Below are 23,137 nucleotides of genomic sequence, written 5' to 3' on the forward strand. Positions count from 1 at the left end.
CCGTACAGCACACTTCCGACTTTTAAAATCCGTAACTTTCACATACAATATCCGTTTTTGACGTTCTTTATATCCACGCGTAGGTAAAAATAATATCTACAACTTTCATTTTGACTCCGTTGGCTAATTCTCGACCGATCTTAAATTTAACAGTACGAAGCGTTTAGACTGTTAAATGACCGCGAAGAATTTGTAACTCCTTCATACGGACTCTGTTTTCGTCTCTCTTTTTACTGTTAAGTTCCTATTAATGAGATCTTCAACTCTCATTTAAGTCACGTTAGCCAAAAACCGCTTGAACTAAAATTCGAGTTTCGGGCCGTGCACTGTTAAGCCGAATCTTAGAAAAATCATAACTTCTTCATATGAAGTCAGATTTGGGCGTTCTTTTTATGGATTTTCTCGGTTTAACATATTCTATGACTTTTGTTTATATCACTTAGGATAAAAAGTCCTCCATCGTAAAATCACTATTTACGCTTCCCGGTGGCGTGCCGGTTCCGTCGCGAAACTTCGACGGGTCATAACTTCTTCGTTATAACTCGGATTTCGACGCTCTTTATATGTACGGAAACCTTGTGACATATTCTACAACTTGGTTAAGATTATTTATTCTAAATAATATTTTTTCGAAAAGTCATTTTCGACCCCTATTACCTCTAAATTGACTAGCCCGGATCTACGGGCGTTATAGTGCATTCTCAATAGAGATTCTACATGAACTTCAGCCTCATATTCAGCCCCATGATCATCATTTTCTGGTAATTCCTCAATGACAACTTTACCTTTTGAATTTGGAGACATGAAGTAAGTGAGTAGATTGGTCTTCCCATGTTCTATGTACACCTCAATCAACTTGTTATTTAGAATAAATTTAGAAAGACTGATAGCATCCTGATCATTCCCTAAAGCTCTAAGACCAAATTGAAAGTCACCATTGTGTATGTTGAAATGGTAGTATATCACTGGGGATTCATGTAACGCCCGTAGATTCGAGCTAGTCAATTTAGAGGCGATAAGTGTCGAAAATGAATTTTCAGCAAAATATTATTTATAATAAATAATCTTAACCAAGTTGTAGTATATGTTACAAGGTTTCCGTACATATAAAGACCGCCGAAATCCGAGTTATAACGAAGAAGTTATGACCCGTCGATGTTTCCGACGGAACCAGCACGATACCGGGAAACGTAATTCAGCCTTAGTGATCTAAATGAAAGTCGTAGAATACATTAAACCGAAAGCGTCCATAAAAAGAACTCCCAAATCTGACTTCGTATGAAGAATTTATGATTTTTCGAAGTTGCAAACTTTACGTGCATGCATGGCTTTAGGAGATTCAGATGTCCAAACTAAGCTCTTAAAGGGGTTCTAGGCTCAAGAGGGACCTTAATCACAAATATGACTGAAACTTAACACTTCTAGCAGGTAATGAGAGTCCAGATCTGAAGTATAACCCAACCATAAGGCCTCTCTTCAAAGGATTTGGGGTTTTAGGGCATAAAAGCAACAATTTAGGGACAAACAAGATCTAATAGATCAATAATCAAGATGGAAAGTTTATTACAAGAATGGATGACCACAAACGAATGTGTTCTGGATCTAATTCCCCTTCCTTGACCACTTCAACCTCTCCCTTCTTCCACTTGCTCCAATGTGCACCAAAAGTCCCTTCACATGGCAACAATCACTCAAACTTACCAATGGAGGCTAGGGTTTCGATAAGGAATGCTCTGAGGGTGATGGAGGCTGGGATGGGGCTATAAGGACGTTTAAATAGGGTGCAAACCCTAAGTATTAGTGTATCCTCCTGACTGGCCTACTCACCGAGTCCAGGGGTGGACTCGTCGAGTAGATCACTTAAAGTCCGCATCCAACTCGACATCTACTCGGCGAGTTAGGGCTACAACTCACCGAGTAGCTCTTCCAAAAAGAAACATTTAATCAAAATAAATACGTACCAGGAATGGGGCGTTACAACTAAACTCTCCAAGATTGATAGATTTGCTAACGGATTACCCACTGACTTTGGCCCAATGGTCAAATTGGCAACTACCTTGAAAACAACTATTAGGGTAGCTAAGAACGTAGAGACCCAGATAAGAGAAAATGGTCTAGAAAAGATAAGGCAAGAGAGAAGCGGAAGTTTGAAGGATCTTCAAGTTCCAACAAGGAGAGAAAATTCTCAAAGCTTGGAGGAGGAGAAGGAGGTGAAGCGAGATGGTGTGATAAATGCAAGAAGAAGCATTATGGGAATTGCAACAAAGAAGTAACTTGTTACAAGTGTGGAAGGACTGGTCACTATTCCAAGGATTGCACACATAATGATAAGGTATGTTACGGATGTGGAGGCAAGGGGCACCTGTCAAGAAATTTCCCAAAGAAAAACGAAGCAGCAAAGCCAAACACACCACCAAGGCCAAGGGCATTCCACATAATCCTTGACGAGGCAGAAAACCATGCAAGGAACCAAGGATGAGGAATCCATACCCGAAGACCGAGTTATGAGGTAGCCTAAGAGATAGAACAATATGATGTAGCCTATTAGAGGCATAGTCTAGGGTGAACTTGAACACCTATGTTATAGTTCCAATAAAAAATGAAGCCTTCGTTTTGCTATCTGATGTGTTAAACTGTTATGTGATTTTCTTGTATGGTGACTTGGAAAACTATGAGACAATACTTGGGACGAGTATGAGTAGGTGTGAAAGGTAGTAGATGCATATACTACCGGAAGCACAGGACTCACGCTTGGATCAGGGAAAGTCACAAGGTTACCAAGAAGCTAGTAATTGATACCGTTTTATTCAAGTATGTCGTTACCATCGTTTCGGTAATGACTAAAAAGATTGTTGATATTCCGAACCTAGTGGTCATATAGAATTGAGTCCAACTACGCTGAGTATGCTATGTGGCTTAGAAAATCAAGTTCGATGTAGCATCTAACTTTAGACGGAAGATTGGAATAAAAAGCGATCAGTAGAGGTATCACAAAAAGTTGCTTGTAGCTAGAAATGATACCATTCAAAATGTGATTATATCACATTAGAACATGAAGGAAGGTATAGTTTGTTTTGGAATATAACTATAAGAGACCTGAGTCTAAACATGCATCAAATGATGGTAGGTCATAATTTGGAGTCTAACCTGAGATAGAAATCAGATGCATGATCGAGTACTGCTTACAGTCAATAACTATAAGAGATAGACTTGAAGGAATATTGAAGTTATAATTATTACCAATGATGAAGAGATAACGTATGGAGTCATTATACAAGCCCTATTGTGTTGATGATTCTGGGATGTAATCATCCTAAGGGGGAGATAATTGTAACGCCCGTAGATCCGGGCTAGTCAATTTAGAGGCAATAAAGGTCGAAAATGACTTTTTGGCAAAATATTATTTAGAATAAATAATCTTAACCAAGTTGTAGTATATGTTACAAGGTTTCCGTACATATAAAGACCGCCGAAATCCAAGTTATAACGAAGAAGTTATGACCCGTCGAAGTTTCGCGACGGAACCACACGATACCGGGAAACGTAAATAGTGCATTTATGATAGATCGAGATTTAGCCTTAGCAATCTAAACTAAATTCGTAGAATAAATTAAACCGAAAGCGTCCATATAAAGAACGCCCAAATCCGACTTCGTATGAGGAAGTTATGATTTTTTGAAGTTTCGGATTAGCAGTGTACAACCCAAAATTCGAATATTAGATCGAGCGGTTTTTAGTCGACTCAACCTAAATGAGAATCGAAGATCTCGTTATTAGTAGCGTAGCGATAAAAAGATAGAAGAAAATGGACATCGGATGAAGAAGTTATGAGATTTTAACGAACCAATCCTTTCCTGGCCTGTTAAAAATGTAACTTTAAAAATAAAGTCAAAATTAGCCGACGGAGTCTAAATGAAAATTATAGAGTACGTCTCCACCTACACGTGGATATAAATAACGTCAAAAACAGAGTTCGTATGAACAAGTTACAAATTATAATAGCGTATTTACGTATTAAAAAAAAGTATAAATCATATATACATACACATTTATATACATATGTATAAATCATTAGAAAGGTATCGACGATGCGGTCATTATAAGACTAATGTTGAGTTCTTTCGATATTATTTTAGTAGAAGTATCATTAAATCCATTTAAAATAGTATAATAGAGTGGTGTTTAGTTGTTTATATAACTAAAAGGTCATTAAGTAATTATGGAGAGTAGTTTTTGAAAATTCAATTAGTATAAATAAGAGCCTTGGGCTCTCATATTTCTTGCACCATTCTCTTGATTCAAGAGTCTATCTCTCCTCATCCTCCGATCATTTCGGTCCCTCGTGAATCGTGATTCGACTTCTCTATCTGTAATTTTTAGTATAGTAAGGTGAGCGCTGAAGCACTGCACGAATCTTTCTTAGAAAGATTCAGCGATGAAGTTCTGCCCCTGCAGAGCCTGACTCCTAGCTAAAATCCCCTTGTAAGTAAGTTATGCTTACCCTATTTTAAATATAATTTACATTTAAAATTAGTATTGTTATTATAAATTCATAATAAATATTTGAGCTATTATTATGACTTATATAAGTGTCATTATAATATCTTTTTAACTACTCGCGGTACGAGGAATCTGGTTTAAAGGGTCGTATAGGGTTGTTGGATTTCAGAAGTGCTATATGCCAAAATGGTCCTGCCTTCCGGTGTTTTATGTATGGCCCCTGTCTGCACATAGTGGTTGGAAATAATTGTTTAAACGCTTATATAATATATAATAAGACTAATAATTAGTCACGGTAAATATTAGACTAATATCTAGTGGTAATAAGACTAGGTTTCGTTGAAGAAAATTATTTTAAAGTAAACGAAGCGTTGTCCGAGTACCGAGTGACCACCTTCTCAAGTGAGTTCATAGTTACTTTCATCTTACACATAAATATGAATTATTTTATATAAACTACGTGTTATGTGTGCATATTATATGAATACTTGTTGTCTATGCTGGATGAACGTTTTATACATGTTTTAAATGATTTAAACTGTATACGTATTTTATATATACGAATATGTTGGGTATGAGATGGGTAGATGAATGATGAGAGATAAAAGATGATGTGAGTAAACATTGACAACTATAGACTTAGTGCCTAACAAATAACATCGGCAGCTACGGACGTAGTGCCTATTGGACAAACACTGGTAATTATGGACTTAATACCTGATAGGAATTGGTAGCTATAGACTTAGTACCTATTAGATAAACACTGGTAGCTATGGATTTAGTACCCAGAAGCTATGGAATTAGTTCTTTACGAACAAGCATTGGCAGCTATGGATTTGGTGTTAGTCCTATAACTCTGGCAGCAAAGGACTTCATAATGAACGAATGCGGGATAGATGACTCTTAGAATAGATCCATAAGAGTAAAGAAGATAATAGGGATGGGTAATTGGGTCGATTGTTTGATTGTTTAAACATAATAATTATATTATTGTGGGCTGAAAACCCTATGTACTCACCAGGTTTCCCAACCTGACCCACTCAGTTTATTTATATTACAGATGTTGAGATTAAGTCACATTACACTGATAGATTAAAGAGATGTAGATCACCAGTGTAAATAAATGTAAGTCTGTTTATGCTTATGTTTATGTATTGACGATGACATCCCAAATGTTTTCAAACGAATTAAAAATACTTTTCTTCGGAAATGCTTTCATAACGTATTTATCATGTTTTACTGGGAACAAATGCCGCAACAATTTTATTAAAAGAGGTACTCTGATATTTATAAAGCATAAAAAAATCGGTCTTTTCTGAACGTGAAAATGGGGATGTCACAGTTGGTATCAGAGCATTAGTTTAAGCGAACTAGGAATTTTTAGGAAATTTCTAGACTTAAACTTAGAATGCTATGTGATGATTATGAAGAGTGTGTCTAATAGATTTAGGTAATACACCTGAATAGACACAAGCACTAGCTTTTTTTAGGAATGATGCCTAAATTGCTTTTACATGCTAAATGATTTGTTATGCTTTATGCTATAGTTTCATTGGATCTATGTTTGTTGTCGACCGGATCTAGAAACCTTATGTGTTTAGGATTCTAAATGTACGAATACGATATTAGAACTAGCATATAAACGTTTCGGAGTGATAAGGATGATTTAAAAGTCAATCCTAAATTAAGATCTAGATTCACCTTATTCGGTGTATAGATCAAAATGGCAAGAACCCGCAGCGGAGCTGGGAATGCAAATGGGAATAGGAATCCACCCCCGGTGATTCAGCAAATACATGTCGTAGTAGAAGATGTACTTGAGCCAATCACCATGGCTGGAGTACAAGCTATTGTTCGGGCTATGTTAGCTGAACATAGGGAAGAAATGAGGCAGGTGTTTAATAGGGACGAACCTACTATGCCCATTGAGAAACCCAAACTGATTCCCGAGCAATCGGAGGAAGGGAACTACAGCCGCCAAGTGAGTCAAGTTGGGACTCAAGGTGAACGAAGGGATGGCCCGGAAAGGAGAAACGACAAGGATGGGCGAATGTACAAGAATTTCTTTGGTGCGAAACCACCTAATCTCTCAGGAAGCCCAAATCCGGTTAAGATTATGGATTGGATCTCCGAGATGGAGATGGTGTTTGAGAGCTTCAGCTGTAGTGAGAAACAGAAGCCCTAAGGATGGCATGGGAAGAGTTTTTGGAACAGTTGAAAATGCATTACTGCTCAGAGATAGATCAGATAGATCTGAACAACGAGTTTTAAAACCTGAAGAAAGGGAAGATAAGTGTTAAGGAGTATGCCATCACATTCACCGAGAGAATGAAGCTATTTCCCTACTTGGTTCCTATTGAACTCTCCAAGATTGATAGATTTGCTAACGGATTACCCACTGACTTTGGCCCAATGGTCAAAATAGCAACTACCTTGAAAACAACTGTTAGGGTAGCTAAGAATGTAGAGACCCAGATAAGAGAAAATGGTCTAGAAAAAGATAAAGCAGGAGAGAAGCGAAAGTTTGAAGGATCTTCAAGGTCCAACAAGGAGAGCAAATTCTCAAAGCTTGGAGGAGGAGAAGGAGGTGAAGCGAGATGGTGTGATAAATGAAGGAAGAAGCACTATGGGAAGTGCAACGAAGTAGTAACTTGTTACAAGTGTGGAAGGATTGGTCACTATTCCAAGGACTGCACACATAATGATAAGGTATGCTACAGATGTGGAGGCAAGGGGAACCTATCAAGAAATTGCCCAAAGAAAAACGAAGCAGCAAAGCCAAACACACCACCAAGGCCAAGGGCATTCCACAAAATCCTTGATGAGGCAGAAAACCATGCAAGGAACCAAGGATGAGGAATCCATACCCGAAGACCGAGTTATGAGGTAGCCTAAGAGATAGAACAATATGATGTAGCCTATTAAAGGCATAGTCTAGGGTGAAATTGAACACCTATGTAATAGTTTAAAGAAATAATGAAGCCTTCGTTTTGCTATCTAATGTGTTAAATTGTTATGTGATTTTCTTGTATGGTAACTTGGAAAACTGTGAGACAATACTTAGGAAGAGTATGAGTAGGTGTGAAAGGTAGTAGATGCATATACTACCGGAAGCACAGGACTCATGCTTGGATAAGGGAAAGTCACAAGGTTACCAAGAAGCTAGTAATTGATATCATTTTATTCAAGTATGTCGTTACCATCGTTTCGATAATGACTAAAAAGATTGTTGATATTCCGAACCTAGTGGTCATATAGAATTGAGTCCGACTACGCTGAGTATGCTATGTGGCTTAGAAAATCAAGTTCGATGTAGCATCTGACTTTAGACGGAAGATTGGAATAAAAAGCGATCAGTAGAGGTATCACGAAAAGTTGCTTGTGGCTAGAAATGATACCTTTTAAAATGTGATTATATCACATTAGAACATGAAGGAAGGTATAGTTTGTTTTGGAATATAACTATAAGATACCTGAGTCTAAACGTGCATCAAATGATGGTAGGTCATAATTTGGAGTCTAACCTGAGATACAAAGCAGATACACAATCGACTACTGCTTACAGTCAATAAGTTTAACAGATAGACTTGAAGGAATATTGAAGTTATAATTATTACCAATGATGAAGAGATAACGTATGGAGTCATTATACAAGCCCTATTTTGTTGATGATTCTGGGATGTAATCATCCTAAGTGGGAGATAATTGTAATGTCCGTAGATCTGGGCTAGTCAATTTAGAGGCAATAAGGGTCGAAAATGACTTTTCGGCAAAATACTATTTAGAATAAATAATCTTAACCAAATTGTAGTATATGTTACAAGTTTTCCGTACCTATAAGGACCGCCGAAATCCGAGTTATAACGAAGAAGTTATGACTCGTCGAAGTTTCGCGACGGAACCGGCACGATACCGGGAAACGTAAATAGTGCATTTACGATAGATCGGGATTTAGCCTTAGCAATCTAAACGAAATTCGTAGAATACATTAAACCGAAATCGTCCATAAAAAGAATGCCCAAATCTGACTTTGTATGAGGAAGTTATGATTTTTCGAAGTTTTAGATTAGCAGTGTACAGCCTGAAATTCGAATATTAGATCGAGCGGTTTTTAGCCGACACAACCTAAACTAGAATCAAAGATCTCGTTATTAGTAGCGTAAGCATAAAAAGACAGACGAAACTGGACATCGGATGAAGAAGTTATGGGATTTTAACGGACCAATCCTGTTCCGGCCTGTTAAAAATATAACTTTCAAAATAAAGTCAAAATTAGCCGACGGAGTCTAAATGAAAGTTGTAGAGTACGTCTCCACCTACACATGGATATAAATAATATCAAAAACGAAATTCGTATGAACGAGTTACAAATTATAATAGCATATTTACGTATTAAAATTAAATATAAATCATATATATACATATGTATATATCATTAGAAAGGTATCGACGATGCGGTCATTATAAGACTAATGTTGAGTTCTTTCGACATTAGTTTAGTACAAATATCATTAAATCCATTTAAAATAGTATTATAGAGGAGTGTTTAGTTGTTTATATAACTAAAAGGTCATTAAGTAATTATGGAGAGTAGTTTTTGAAAATTCAATTAGTATAAATAAGAGCATTGGGCTCTCATATTTCTTGCACCATTCTATTGATTCAAGAGTCTATCTCTCCTTATCCTCCGAGCATTTTCGTCCTTCGTGATTCGACTTCTCTTTCTGTATTTTTTAGTATAATAAGGTGAACGCTGAAGCGTTGCACAAATCTTTCTTAGAAAGATTTAGCGACGAAGTTCTGCCCCTGCAGAGCCCGACTCCTAGCTAAAATCCCATTGTAAGTAAGTTATGCTTACCCTATTTTAAATATAGTTTATATTTAAAATTAGTATTGTTATTATATATTTATAATAAATATTTGAGCTATTATTGTGACTTATATAAGTGTCGTTACAATATCTTTTTAACTACTCGAGGTACTGGGAATCTGGTTTAAAGGGTCGTATAGGGTTGCTGGATTTCAGAAGTGTTATACGCCAAAATGGTCCTGCCCTCCGGTGTTTTATGTTTGGCCCCCTGTCTGTACATAGTGTTTGGAAATTATTGTTTAAACGCTTATATAATAATAATAATAATAATAATAATAATAATAATAATAATAATAATAATAATAATAATAATAATAAGACTAATAATTAGTCACGGTAAATATTAGACTAAAATCTAGTGGTAATAATGCTAGGTTTCTTCGAAGGATATTTTTTTAAAGTAAACGAAGCGTTGTCTGAGTACCGAGTCACCACCTTCTCAGGTGAGTGCATAGTTACTTTCATCTTATACATAGATATGAAATATTTTATATAAACTCTGTGCTATGTGTGCATATTATATGAATACTTGTTGTCTATGCTGGATGAACGTTTTATACATGTTTTAAATGATTTAAACTGTATACGTATTTTATATATACGAATATGTTGGGTATGAGATGGGTAGATGAATGATGAGAGATAAAAGATGATGTGAGTAAACATTGACAGCTATAAACTTATTGCCTAACAAATAACATCGACAACTATGGACTTAGTGCCTATTGGATAAACACTGGTAGCTATGGACTTAGTACCTGTTAGGAATTGGTAGCTATGGACTTAATACCTATTAGATAAACATTGGTAGTTATGGATTTAGTACCCAGCAGCTATGGAATTAGTTTTTTATGAACGAGCATTGGTAGCTATGGATTTAGTGCCGGTCCTATAACTCTGGAAGCAAAGGACTTCATAATGAACGAATGTGGGATAAATGACTCTTGGGATAGATCCATAAGTGTAAAGAAGATAATGGGGATGGGTAATTGGGTTGATTCTTTGATTGTTTAAACATAATAATTATATTATTGTGGGTTGAAAATCCTATGTACTCACCAGGTTTCCCAACATGACCCACTCAATTTATTTATATTACAGGTGTTGAGATGAAGTCACATTACACTGAGAGATTAAAGAGATGTAGATCACTAGTGTAAATAAATGTAAGTTCTGTTTATGCTTATGTTTCTGTATTGACGATGACATCCTAAATGTTTTAAAACGAATTAAAAATAATTTTCTTCGGAAATGCTTTGATAACGTATTTATCATGTTTTACTGGGAACAAATTCCGTAACATTTTTATTAAAAGAGGTACTCTGATTTTTATAAAGCATAAATAAAATTGGTCTTTTCTTTCCATTAAAATAGGGATGTCACAATTCATTAGTAAATTCAATCATCCGCGGGTCTGGGTAACCTAGTTCAAGCATTATGGCATCAAGTTCATGTACAGAAAACTCATCTATGTCCACATAATCAACATAACGCACTTCACCTCCAGTATAATTTATATCAGGTAACTTAGTAAACTTCCCACCATGATGAAGCTTAATACTAAATCATGTGGGTGCACCCGCTACAAGTCAAAATTATACATGATAACAAAGTCCAAAGTTGGCGGATTCCAATATAAATCAAGGGTAAAATGAAAAATAGGAATTTTTAAGAAAACAGAGCAACTTACCATATAAGGATGATACGTCGAAAACTTCATATTTTGGTCTGATCTGCCACAATTCGTACACCATTTCGACTTTAACGTATGACCTTGTCTCATTTTGCTTCGATTAGGTTCTTTGGATAATGAAGGATGTTTTTTTGCAGGTTTAATGGAGCAAGAGGAAGAAGGAGGGAGGTGGGGAGTTGACGAGTGTTTGGGATTGTAAATGAGGGATAAACGGTAGAAGGAAGAGTTGACATTCGTATGCGAAAATGGTCCCTATAAGTAAAAAGACAGAAATACCCTCATGTGCAAGGCACATGTGGGAGTTAACGGATTCTTTTTAACGGGTGTTAAGTCCAGGGACCATTCTCACAAACAAACCAGTCCAAAAGGACCATAAAACCAAAAAACTCGTGGTTTGGACCAAAACCCCAAAAAAATGCTTACCACAGGGACTATTTTTGCAATTTTGTCTATTTTTTATTATTATATCATATTAAGCTATTTTTTATTATTATATTAATGGTATTTAAAAACTTTGTAATGATATTAGTCGTATTTAATTTTTTAAAATGCAACAAATTAGTAATTAATGGTCCCAAATTAATCACCTCCTAACCGATTAATCATTAATTCAAGTCCACCAACTAGTTAACGTCTCTCATTTTTTACAATGTTATATATATATAGAGAGAGAGAGAGAGAGAAAGAGAGAGAGAGAGAGAGAGAGAAAAAAAAAAAATATACCCTTAAGGGTATATATGAGTAGGTACCCAAAAACTAAAACTATGTCTTTTTAACTTATAAAAAACAACTAGAAAACTCAGAAAGTCAGAATATTCCACAACCCTGTACCGGTGTTCCCATCCGTCACCACCACCCGTTTTTCCTCCTCCCTTCTCTCTCTTCACCGGATAGTTGCATCAGACGACGAGTTGAGTAGTTCATCAAAAAAAAAAAACGATTTCATTTAAATGAGAATTCTTCAAAAACTAAAATGATTTCATGAAAATGAGAATTCTTCAAAAACTATTTAAATAAAATCGGAATTCAATTAATGGAATTTAGCGAAATCGCAATTGACAAGGATCTGGGTTCAACGTCGTTTTAAGTTAATTTTTCTTACTCTTACCTTATTGTATCTAAATTGAGAGAACTCAGAGACGTATTTGATGATGATACATTGTTGATTGTTGTGTTTCGATGAGGTTTTTGTATCATCTAATTTTCTTAAATTTTTATGGTTAATCACGTGTTTCGATTTTATCTTTTTACACTGAGATGTTTAATCGACAGCAGGTTTATATATCTGGTGATTTCTATGTATTCATCTTATTTCAGAGAAATGTTTATGGGATTGTACACCATGTGTTTGATTAAATGTCTTAGTGAAATTTTTTGTCAACATGGTTCAGTTTCCAATAATTTTAGATTATTTTTTGGCCATGTCTGACTAGTGAAAATTTGTTTACGATGAACAGATGATAATGTGAACCTGTGGAAGAAAGCTCTTAAGGAGGTTGCTAATTTAAATGACTTTGTTTTATCTCAGTATGTCTATTTGTTTCTTATTGCAAATCAATCAATGTTGAAATATATTTAATGATGCTATTTTGATCTTATAATTTGATACTTATTAGTGGTAAGCTAAATTTGGTCTCTAGCTCAATGCTATAACCCAATGAATTTTTGGTTGATAAATGTCTCAATAAATTTGCACTATGAATCAACAAGAGGTCTTTGTTTACTAAATAAGTTTGAAAAAGCAAGTGAAAAGGTTATTTTATTATAAGTAAGTGTTACCGGACAATACGTATGTGATGGTTAAATTTTCTTTTATTTCAAATATGTAAGAGGAAAATATATAAAGATATTGATATGATATCATTTATTTATGTCAAAAAATCTACAGTGAAGTAATTCTTGATACATCATATACATGTTTGACTCTTGACTAGAACTAAGCAAGCTTTTTTCTTCCAGGATAAAATTGACCCCACCTATCTTTTATAATATCTAATTTATGTGTTTTGGATACTGCTTTTTAATAATAATACAATTCCATTTACCCATTGTTTGGTTTTCATGTGTGAAATCAATGATAAAGATGATGACTTGATGAGGGTATTTATGTCAAAATCAAAACTTTTTTATTTTTTTAATGGAGTCTAATGTATGATGATAAAAGAGGCAAAATTGCTCAAAAAACTTGAACTCTATCCTAAAGTTATGGGTTATGAAAATGCCAATTGCTCTAAAAGGTACAGTTTGTTCTTGACCATCACATGACATTGTGAATGACTTGATTGATTCATATTGTAGAAATTGATTGATTCATACGAAAGATGGATCCAAGATTGGGATTTTTCGCATAAAGCATAGTAATGCCTAGGTTTGCCAATAGTGTTACTTTTCTTCATTTATTTCACATTAATAACTATAAATTTACAATTTTTCCTTTCCCTTTACAGGAAAGAAAGAAAATTATCAAAGGAATGAAGGGTTAAGATTGTCATTGAGATTCTTTGCTGAAGAATTGATGGGAATACTTGAAGAATTTGATAGAATTGTAGGAACTCTAGAAAAAGTTTGGGTTGTTGTATTGTAAATGGACCATGTATATATTGATAGAAAATGTATATGTTGATAGAAAATGTATAGAACAAAATTATTATTATTTTGGAGTAAGCTGAAATATCAACCCACTTTTCATACTTATTCGAAATAGTAATGTACTTATCATTTTTAATCAAAATTAGCAATTGAGATTCTTTTCTTTTGGTCCTATTATTTATGTGACTTGAACTTCCCTAACCTTAAGTTCTTGAGGATTACATACCATCTTTGGGACAGGGGAAAAATGATCCAACAAGGTGAAAAACCATTAAACTTATGTGTAGATTAAAACAACGCTAACCATAATCATGGACAATGAACACATGCTACTTTTACATTTTAACACATAACATCATCTTACATTTACTTTTAACTAATAACCATAATAGCATTATACTTTCATTTTTAACACAAAATTGATAGCCTACTGTTATTTTTTAACCCACAATTGCAGAATAATTGCATTTTTAACCCAAAATAACAACCTACTTTCATTATTAACCCATATTTGCATAAAAGTTCCATTTTTAACCCAAAATGACAGCTTACTCTCACTTTTAAATCAAAATTGTAGAAATTTTTCATTTTAACCCAAAATGATAGCATACTTTCATTTTTAACCCACAATTGCAGGGAAGTTACATTTTTAACCCAATATGACATCATACTTTCGTTTTTAACCCACAATTGAAGCAAAGTTACATTTGTTACCCAAAATGATAGCATACTTTTGTTTTTAACCCACAATTGCAGCAAGGTTACATTTTTAACCCAAGAATGAAAAAAAAAATCAAATATATTAGATATTTTACCTTTCAGAAAAATCGGTAACCAGCCGTAATGTTAAGCTCTAAAAACGACAATATCACTATAAAAATTTTGGAGCAGTCTACAAATAGTCATCAAAAATATTAAAATTTAGAAACACTTCAAAAATGTTGTCAATGTCTGATAAATAAGTTTTAGATAAATTATTTGGAAGTACTCTTAACCAAAAAACAGGGGATTTCTTTGAATTGAAACATTTGTGATCGAACCCAATATCTTGTTGTGTGTAATTCAGAAGAAACGTTGGAGGTTTATATTTTCGAGACCATATCGAACCCAATTTCTATGAATTCAGTCTGTAAAAATGGTTTTTTGTGAAATTGTTTTCTGGGAATTGAGTGTGTGAAATCGATTTTTTGGTGTAGTTGTCTTTTTCTATGATTTGCTATTTCTATGAAATCGTTTTTGGTGTAGTTGATCTTTTCCACAATCGATGATCATAGAATCATTCGAAAATCAAGGATAAATCGTGTTCTATGGTATCAGTGAATAAGGAAACGTAGTTATTTTGTTTTAGAAAATTGTTTTTTATTTCAGAAAAGTATAAACACATTATCAAAACTACATAGTTTTAATGTGTGGGTACCTAGTCTTATATACACATACGAGTATATTCACTTTTCTCATATATATATATATATATATATATATATATATATATATATATATATATATATATATATATATATATATATATATATGTTCAAATGTGGATTGACATCTATTGTGTGGATGTGTGGATAATGCTATTCTGTGAGAATTACAAAGAAAATATGTTGATTGATAATATGAATATGTTCAATCTTATATAACTATTTTAATTATTAATCATTTTCACTAATTAAATCGTCTATAAGGTTATTATACACTTTTTTTTAATTATTCTCATTCGATCAGAATATTATCATGATGTTTATTTTGTCGTATTCTGTAATAATTAAAATAAATAAAAAACGATGAATGATAACAAAAATGAATTACAATTTGTGAGAATCCATTAAAATAACAATAGTTCTGTGAGATTAAACATATTCACATTAGTAAACAACATATTCCCTTAGTAATTTTCATAAAATAACATTATCCACACGTCTACACAATAGTTGTCAATCCATATTATAACCTAGCCCTATATATATATATATATATATATATATATATATATATATATATATATATATATATATATATATATATATATATATATATATAAATAGGTTAATGCGAAAACATAGATATTTTGTGAAAACGCGAAAACAGATTTTCTCTTATAAAAATCAAGCACAATTACTATAAAAATTAAATTTATTAGCAATAAATTAAAGATAATAAGTTTACATTGAATTGTGTTATGATAATATAGAGTTAACGAAGGTTTTAACAACTATTTTTTTTCACATGTTTAACCATTTTTAAATTCATATTTTCATAATAAAAATGTCAAAAATCATGTTTTGCTAATATGAAACAATTTCTCATATATCATCGATTATCATGATTTAGTTCAAAGTTTGGATAAATTATTGTCCAAAATATAAGAATGAGGTGGCACATTCTCACACTTTTTTCTTGTTTTCGTAAATTATGTGCATTTTATAGATCCCCTAATCTAATAAATAAGTACATCTATGCCACGTGGCAATTGCTTAGCACCTTCCTGTCGAATTTTCCTGCTTTATACATCAATGCGAATTTCTAGTTTTGCCCTTGCAATCGAGGATATAATTTGTTCTTTCTTTTCAGCAGATTGAAATAAGGTAATTCTATAATCTACTTTCCTAATTTTGAGGAGAAATTTGAATTCTTCTTTTGATTAATTTCAGTTTGATATGAAAGATGTGAATTCAGCAATAGTTTATCACATCAACAAAAAATCAGGAACTCCAAATTTGATTCGATTCTATAAATCGTTTGCTTGACTTCATATACTTTAGGTGTTTTAAACCATCTTGGAATGAAGACCAGATATAGAGCGAGATTGAATTCTTCTGTTTTTACTAGATTTGATTCTCACCAGGGAATAGATGATAAACCACAATCGATCTTTATCATAATCACCGGCTTCATCCATGCCGATCAAATTGGTTGCCACCATCATCACCGGCGAAGGTCATCCAATGTTCTTGACACCTTGCAATGGACGAGAGGTATTTTCCTCAAGTTCTTTAGGTTGTGGTTTTTCCATCATTTTACCTTAATTTTGAGCAATTTCTTTTCAAGATAATGAAATGGTTAACTATTTTTAATTATCGATATGATTTTGATGCACATATTATTTTTATCATATCGCATCAGTTATTATCGATATGATTTTGATGCACATATTATTTTTATCATATTGCATTAGTGATTCAAGATCATTTCATTGCTAGAGATTTAGAATACCTTTTCAATTTCAACTAAAGTTTATTAATTGATATATAAATTCATAACTTTGCTCAACCTTCCTTAACGTGGAGTTCATTATTTTTTTATGTCTTGATTATCTGAGTTTGTTGTTTGTATATGTGGAGGTAAATTATATGGAGTAGTTTAAAACTGTTAGTTGAAGATCTTGTATTTGATTATTATTTATTACATGGAAATTAAACTCTCTCATGTTTGATTTACCTAATATGGGTTGTATGTTACTTGCCTATTTTCAAAATTTTCATTTACAAAAGCTGTCACCTATGGACATTACTCAAAAGTCAAAACAAGGGAATATAAGAAATTACAAATAAGGTTTTTTCTCATCAACGTCAATTTCCAAATTTGCCCTCAAATGTTTTTATTTATTTATTTATTTGCTCAAATATTATAGTCAATTTCTCATATATAAAATTTTGAGCAGTGATTGATTTTACTCAACATTTACATGTATGAAAATTTGGATGATTAGATTACATTTGAATTTAACGAGACATGTGTCATGGTTAATTAATTACATAGTATAGTGCCTTGGAATGGTTGAAAGTGATGTAGGCATGTGTTAAGTCCTTGTGATTATATCACATATAACTAATTATTAATTATGCTTAATCAAATCTTCCCTTAAGTTTACATTATTTAAAGGTGTTTTTTTGAAACAAAAAAATATTATAAGTCCCTACAATAGGAGTAATGGTTTTATCTCAAGACTTGCAATGAAAAACTAAAAAACGTAAGGGAATTAATATTGATATATATATATATATATATATATATATATATATATATATATATATATATATATATATATATATATATATATATATATTAGTATAACTAGGTGTGAGACGAGTTGATTTAAAAAAATTAAACAATAAAGTATAAACATAAAATATTTTTTAATGTATAACTTTAACATAAGAAAGAAAGAAATGTATTTATTGCAATTTAATATCATATATAGTATATTTAATATTTTACATATATGATTTTAGTTTTAAAAATTAAAACAAATCAAAAATTGATAAGTGAATAATATTTATTTCAAAAATACCATAAAATGACAAGTATAAAATCTCATGAGAGATTGATATAGGGCAAACAAAAAACTTTCATTTATTAAGAATGATTTTTATAAAAATTATCAATATTGTTTGAACTTGTTAAAAACAACTTTACAAACATAATATTCCAATTGTTTACAAAAATAACATTCTCTAAAGACGCGTTTATACAATTTTCATTAAAAAAAATAAAATAAAAAATAAAATAAAAATATGTTTTAATTATTGTTTAATTTATTCTAATTTGTCAGCCGTGGTTTCCACGGGTATTAACATAGTATATATATATATATATATATATATATATATATATATATATATATATATATATATATATATATATATATATATATATATATATATATATATATGTATGTGTGTGTGTGTTTTTGATTGATCCAAAGAATCTCCCCTTTAGTCTCCATGTCTTTAATGTTATCTCCTACAAATTTGGCAATGTTTTGGACCTCTAAATAGGGTCGAGCATGAGAGATAGTTTTAATTTTATATCTTTCCAGTTTCAACAACTTCCTTGTTTATCATTTGGTAAGGACATATTCATCAAATGAAAATATAAATATAAATGTATTTATTCAATTTTTTTTTATGTATTTCTTCTTATTTAAGAGAGAAGGGAGTCATTCCCTATCAAATCATTTATTCATTGACATCGGCGGCGCGTAGCTACCAAGGGTATAGGTGAGTCTTACGACCTACCTAAATTCTTAATTTCATTTACCATATATATATATATATATATATATATATATATATATATATATATATATATATATATATATATATATATATATATATATATATATATAAGAAAAATTAGGAACCATCTTAAAAAAAAAAAAAAAGACCTATTTTAAGTTTGTTTTTTTTTTTTTAAATATCTTAAGAAAACCATTTTAGAATGAGAAAAATATAAGTTACTAGGGCAATTTGTTATTTTAAATTATGGGATTGATAATAAAAAATTTACTATTTTTAATCGGCACTCTTAAAATATCAATAAATAAATAAATTGATTTAATAAAAATAAGTCCACATGTCAAAGATTTTCACTCTCCGTTCGCCGCTTTATCAATGGACTAATAATTAACTGGTTTTTCGTTAAACGGTTTTTTTCAATTATATTTTAATCGGTTTTTAATATTTTTAATCGGTTGCGCCTAATTGATTTTAACCAATTGAACCGGTTAATTTTTTTAAAGTACATGACCCGACCCGATCCAACTACAAAAAGTTTTGATTTTTTTATTGGCTTCATTTAATTTGTGAACCACGTGAATTTTTGTTCTAGATCTGTCACTGATTGACATCTTCTTCCATCTTTCCCAATCCAAACACATGAAAATCTATCTTTTTCAGCCTGCTCAATTAAAAGTATTCAAAATAATTATGATATAATGCACAAGCTAAAGGAAGTGAGAGAAGGTAACCCGCATATCTCGCCAACAGCCTTGTCCGCTCTTGATGGAATTACATCATGAACGAGGCGGTACCTCCACCCTTTTTTCCATGATTCCTTCTCCTTATAATCACACATGATTCCTTCTCCTTATAATAAGCACACCAATACCTTTTAGCTATCAATAACAAATGGTTTGTGAACCCTTCGATAATTATTTATTCATATACAATACGGGTACCTTTATATTTGTAAAGAGATATGATAATTCCAAAGGTTTATTAAAAAATAAGTCACCCATTTCACAATCACAATCATTTAGATAAAGAACTTGAACACGCTACACGCTTAATGTCGGTTATAAGCTTTGACTGTAATTGTGACATTTCCGTTAAGGAAGCAACTATGTTCTAGAGTCCTTGCTTTTTCCCCTGTTTCAGCCGCCATCTAGTCATTCCTTTCATGATATTACTATTGCCACCGCCGATCTCAAATTGAAGCAAATGTTGGCAATCAATGATGTCACAATTAGATATTTTGGCATTGTCGTTGGTCAATATATAAGTGAAGGATTGTAGTATATTGTCATTTGTAAACTCTTGATAGTAATCTAGTGTCATACTATCAATCTCGTACTTCTCTATAATGGTCTTGGGAACACTCTACAACAAAAAAAAAAAAAAATCATTATAATTCATGTATCAATAATCCTTAAAATATAGAGAAAACGAATACTTTAGACTAATTCCTTTACGATTTACAAGAAATAACCAAGAACATTAAAAAAAATTACCAAAATAGCCAAGAGAATCGCAATTGGGCCGTAGTGGGCTGCGATTTTATTACTACGACTGTGATTTTATTCTCTCACACTACGATTTTCTCATTTGGGTTGTGAAAATCTTTACAATTTTCTCCGAGAGAATAAAATCACAGCCCAGTCTAAGCCAATTGCGATTCTCTTGACTATTTTGGTAAGATTCTTTAAGTCTATTTTGGTAATTTCTTATTTTTTTGGTATATTCTTGGAAATTTATTAAGGAATTAAGCTGTATTTTTCTCATTCTTTAAAATATAATATAAGCCAATTACCTCAAGGATCAACCCAACATATTTCACATGATTCACATGTTGATTAATATCTAAATCGCTCCGTCTTGGCTAAAATTTGTGTGTAAAATGAATCGGAAAAATCATGTAATTAGCAAATAACCCATACAAAGTATTTCAAAGTATGATAAAAATGGACCTACCTTTAAACCTTTGCAAATGTGTTCACTAATGTTATCCTCACTTCTTGACCACGTTCTAGTTGCTTGTTCGACTAAAGGGGGTTTATCCACAAAGAATTTTTCCAATTTAGCTCGAACTTCATTTGGGAATCTGGATAACTTTCTTGTCTTTTTATTCATTATCACCCAAAAGCTACAAGATAGTAGAAATATTATATCAATACAACAGATGTTCTACTAGAATCATTTAAGTCATCATGTTATAACAAAAAATTTATACCTTGAAGCTCTTACTAATATCTGGCCTGTTTTACAATCACGGAATGTCAAATTACAACACACACCATTTTTTCCAAGCGCAGCTTTCCAATTATTAATCTCAACAATATCTCCCCTATAGAAGATTTGAGCATGCCAGAGTACATCATAATCCAACATAATAATATTATCATGACAAATTCCTAGTGTTTCAAAGGAAACATGACTTTCACAAAGCTAGCAAGTTTCACGATTTAAAAAATGATAAATATACATAACTGTAAAGAGATGGGTTTTAATGATCTACTAATTTATATATCAGCTTCAAAGATAAAGATGATTAAATGTTTGAATTATAGTGAACCAAGGACCATGTATAGATGAAAATGAGTGTTGTACCATTTTGGATAACGATCGACAACCATTTGGATCTTTGCCACCACCCACGTTAGGTTGTACATGGAGATCTCTTCTGACCCAAGCCCATCATGTATGAATCCAGTTTTCTTCATATGATTAATGCTTGTTTCCTGTGAGTCCACGTTGACATTGTGAATAATACCATGTACATAACTAGAAATAGACAAACCAAAAGGCACATCTCCAAAACAACATAACTAGAAATAGATAAACCAAAAGGCACATCTCCATAACAATTTGCATCTTGCTTTTTTTAGTAGCTTCTTACTAACTTTAATAAAAATGTGATTCTAAGTATAAATAAATTACACATTGAACATATACATACCAGCAAATGGTTCATGAGTGTTTCTACGGAAGCTTTTTGATCTGGCCCGACTTCATATATCCTGATACAAAATTTTTCTTGGAATATAAGACCATCTTGAATCATTCTTTCTACAACAAGATCTGAAACCATGTTTGGACCCTCTTTCTCCGGGTCGACCATACTCCAATCCATAGCACCTACTTTTGTAGCATTTACCTTTGTTGGAGCTTTAAATTGCAAACCCAAAGAAGAAGTACGTTTTAACTTGATGTTTTGATGCTTATGCATGGCCCCTGGTGTGCGTCCGAACTTGCCAGATATCATGTGCGGGTATGGGGAGTTCATAATTATAGATGCAATGGTGATCATAATAGTCATTGCTGACAAATTCTTATGCCGGAACTGCAATAGAACCATAGAAAATTATTTTGGTCTTTAACTATTTATAGAACCACAAAGCACAATCACACCCTTCAACATTTTGGATCTACCTATGATAAATTCATTTATTTACTTTTGGATAGAAAATTAATTTATTAAATTAGGAAGGGCCTAGAGTAATAAATTAAAAATACATTCAATCTACAACATTGATAATGTAGTGGGCACCCAACCACATAAAATTTAAGGTTTTATATATTATATATTTTTATTAAATAAAAATGATAAGGGACATGAAGTGTATGGTCCAACCATTAAACACGTCAAACTTTATATAAAGTAACACATGTGTTATGGTTTGAAATATTTTGCTACAAACTTTATATGTTCATTAAACCATTAAACACATCAAACTCTTTATGTTCATATTTTGTAAATTATTTTGTCTATCTTAATTTATAATATTGGCCACCGATAGGCTCAACTATGCCTCGAGCAGCTAAGGTGGCTTGGAAAACACCGCCCCTCAGCTCAGCATGCAGGTGAATTCAATAATAGGTTAAAGATGAGTTTATTTTACCACTTTTCAAAAAACTAACCGTTTTTTTTTTTCAAGATTTCAAATTTTAAACTCTTTTCAACTAAAACAAATACCGACAACTTTCTTCAATTTTCATTATTTTCAAACCTTCAACATACATCCCTTCCAAACATTCAACACTCATAAAGCTCTCTCAAAATTGCTCATCGCCCCAATAGAAGAGGTAGTTTTGGCCCGTACATGAGTCAATGTAAATGATTACCTAATTGGCAACTACAACAGTGTGTCTTCTTTTTGGAACAAAATCTCCAAAGATTCAACAACGGAATAGGTCAAGGTTGCCATGGAAGCAAAGATTAATAAATGGAGGAACACAAATAAAGTGATAGTACAGTTTCAAATTTTGTTTAATAAAGTAAGACGTACTTAAGCAAATAGTAAAAATGATGGAATGATGTTAAACAATGTTTTTCAAATTTTCCACAGAGAACATAACAAACATTTCTCTTGTTTAGATGTGTGAAAAATGGCCTCAATAGTTGTTATTTTTAATTTTTCATGTTTTGCTATGCTTTAATTTCAAATGTCTTGTATTTTATTTAATTTCAGGTTTGTTGTCTTT

At 32.3% G+C, this 23,137-nt stretch overlaps 1 protein-coding gene across 1 annotated transcript; it reads right to left on the bottom strand.

Moving 5' to 3' along the window:
* Positions 1-19,633: 19,633 nt before the first annotated feature.
* LOC145046799 (palmitoyl-acyl carrier protein thioesterase, chloroplastic-like) lies at positions 19,634-22,041 on the bottom strand. Its single transcript, XM_078995058.1, has 6 exons — positions 21,612-22,041; positions 21,263-21,393; positions 20,886-20,999; positions 20,627-20,798; positions 20,466-20,534; positions 19,634-20,035 (listed from the first exon to the last, which is right to left on the bottom strand). The coding sequence occupies exons 1-6, from the start codon at positions 22,008-22,010 to the stop codon at positions 19,784-19,786; spliced, it is 1,137 nt and encodes a 378-aa protein (XP_078851184.1). The 5' UTR covers positions 22,011-22,041; the 3' UTR covers positions 19,634-19,783.
* Between the last annotated feature and the right edge of the window lie 1,096 nt (positions 22,042-23,137).

The sequence above is a fragment of the Lactuca saligna genome, chromosome 5 (assembly GCF_052625555.1).
Source record: "Lactuca saligna cultivar CGN05327 chromosome 5, ASM5262555v1, whole genome shotgun sequence".
NCBI lineage: Eukaryota > Viridiplantae > Streptophyta > Magnoliopsida > Asterales > Asteraceae > Lactuca > Lactuca saligna.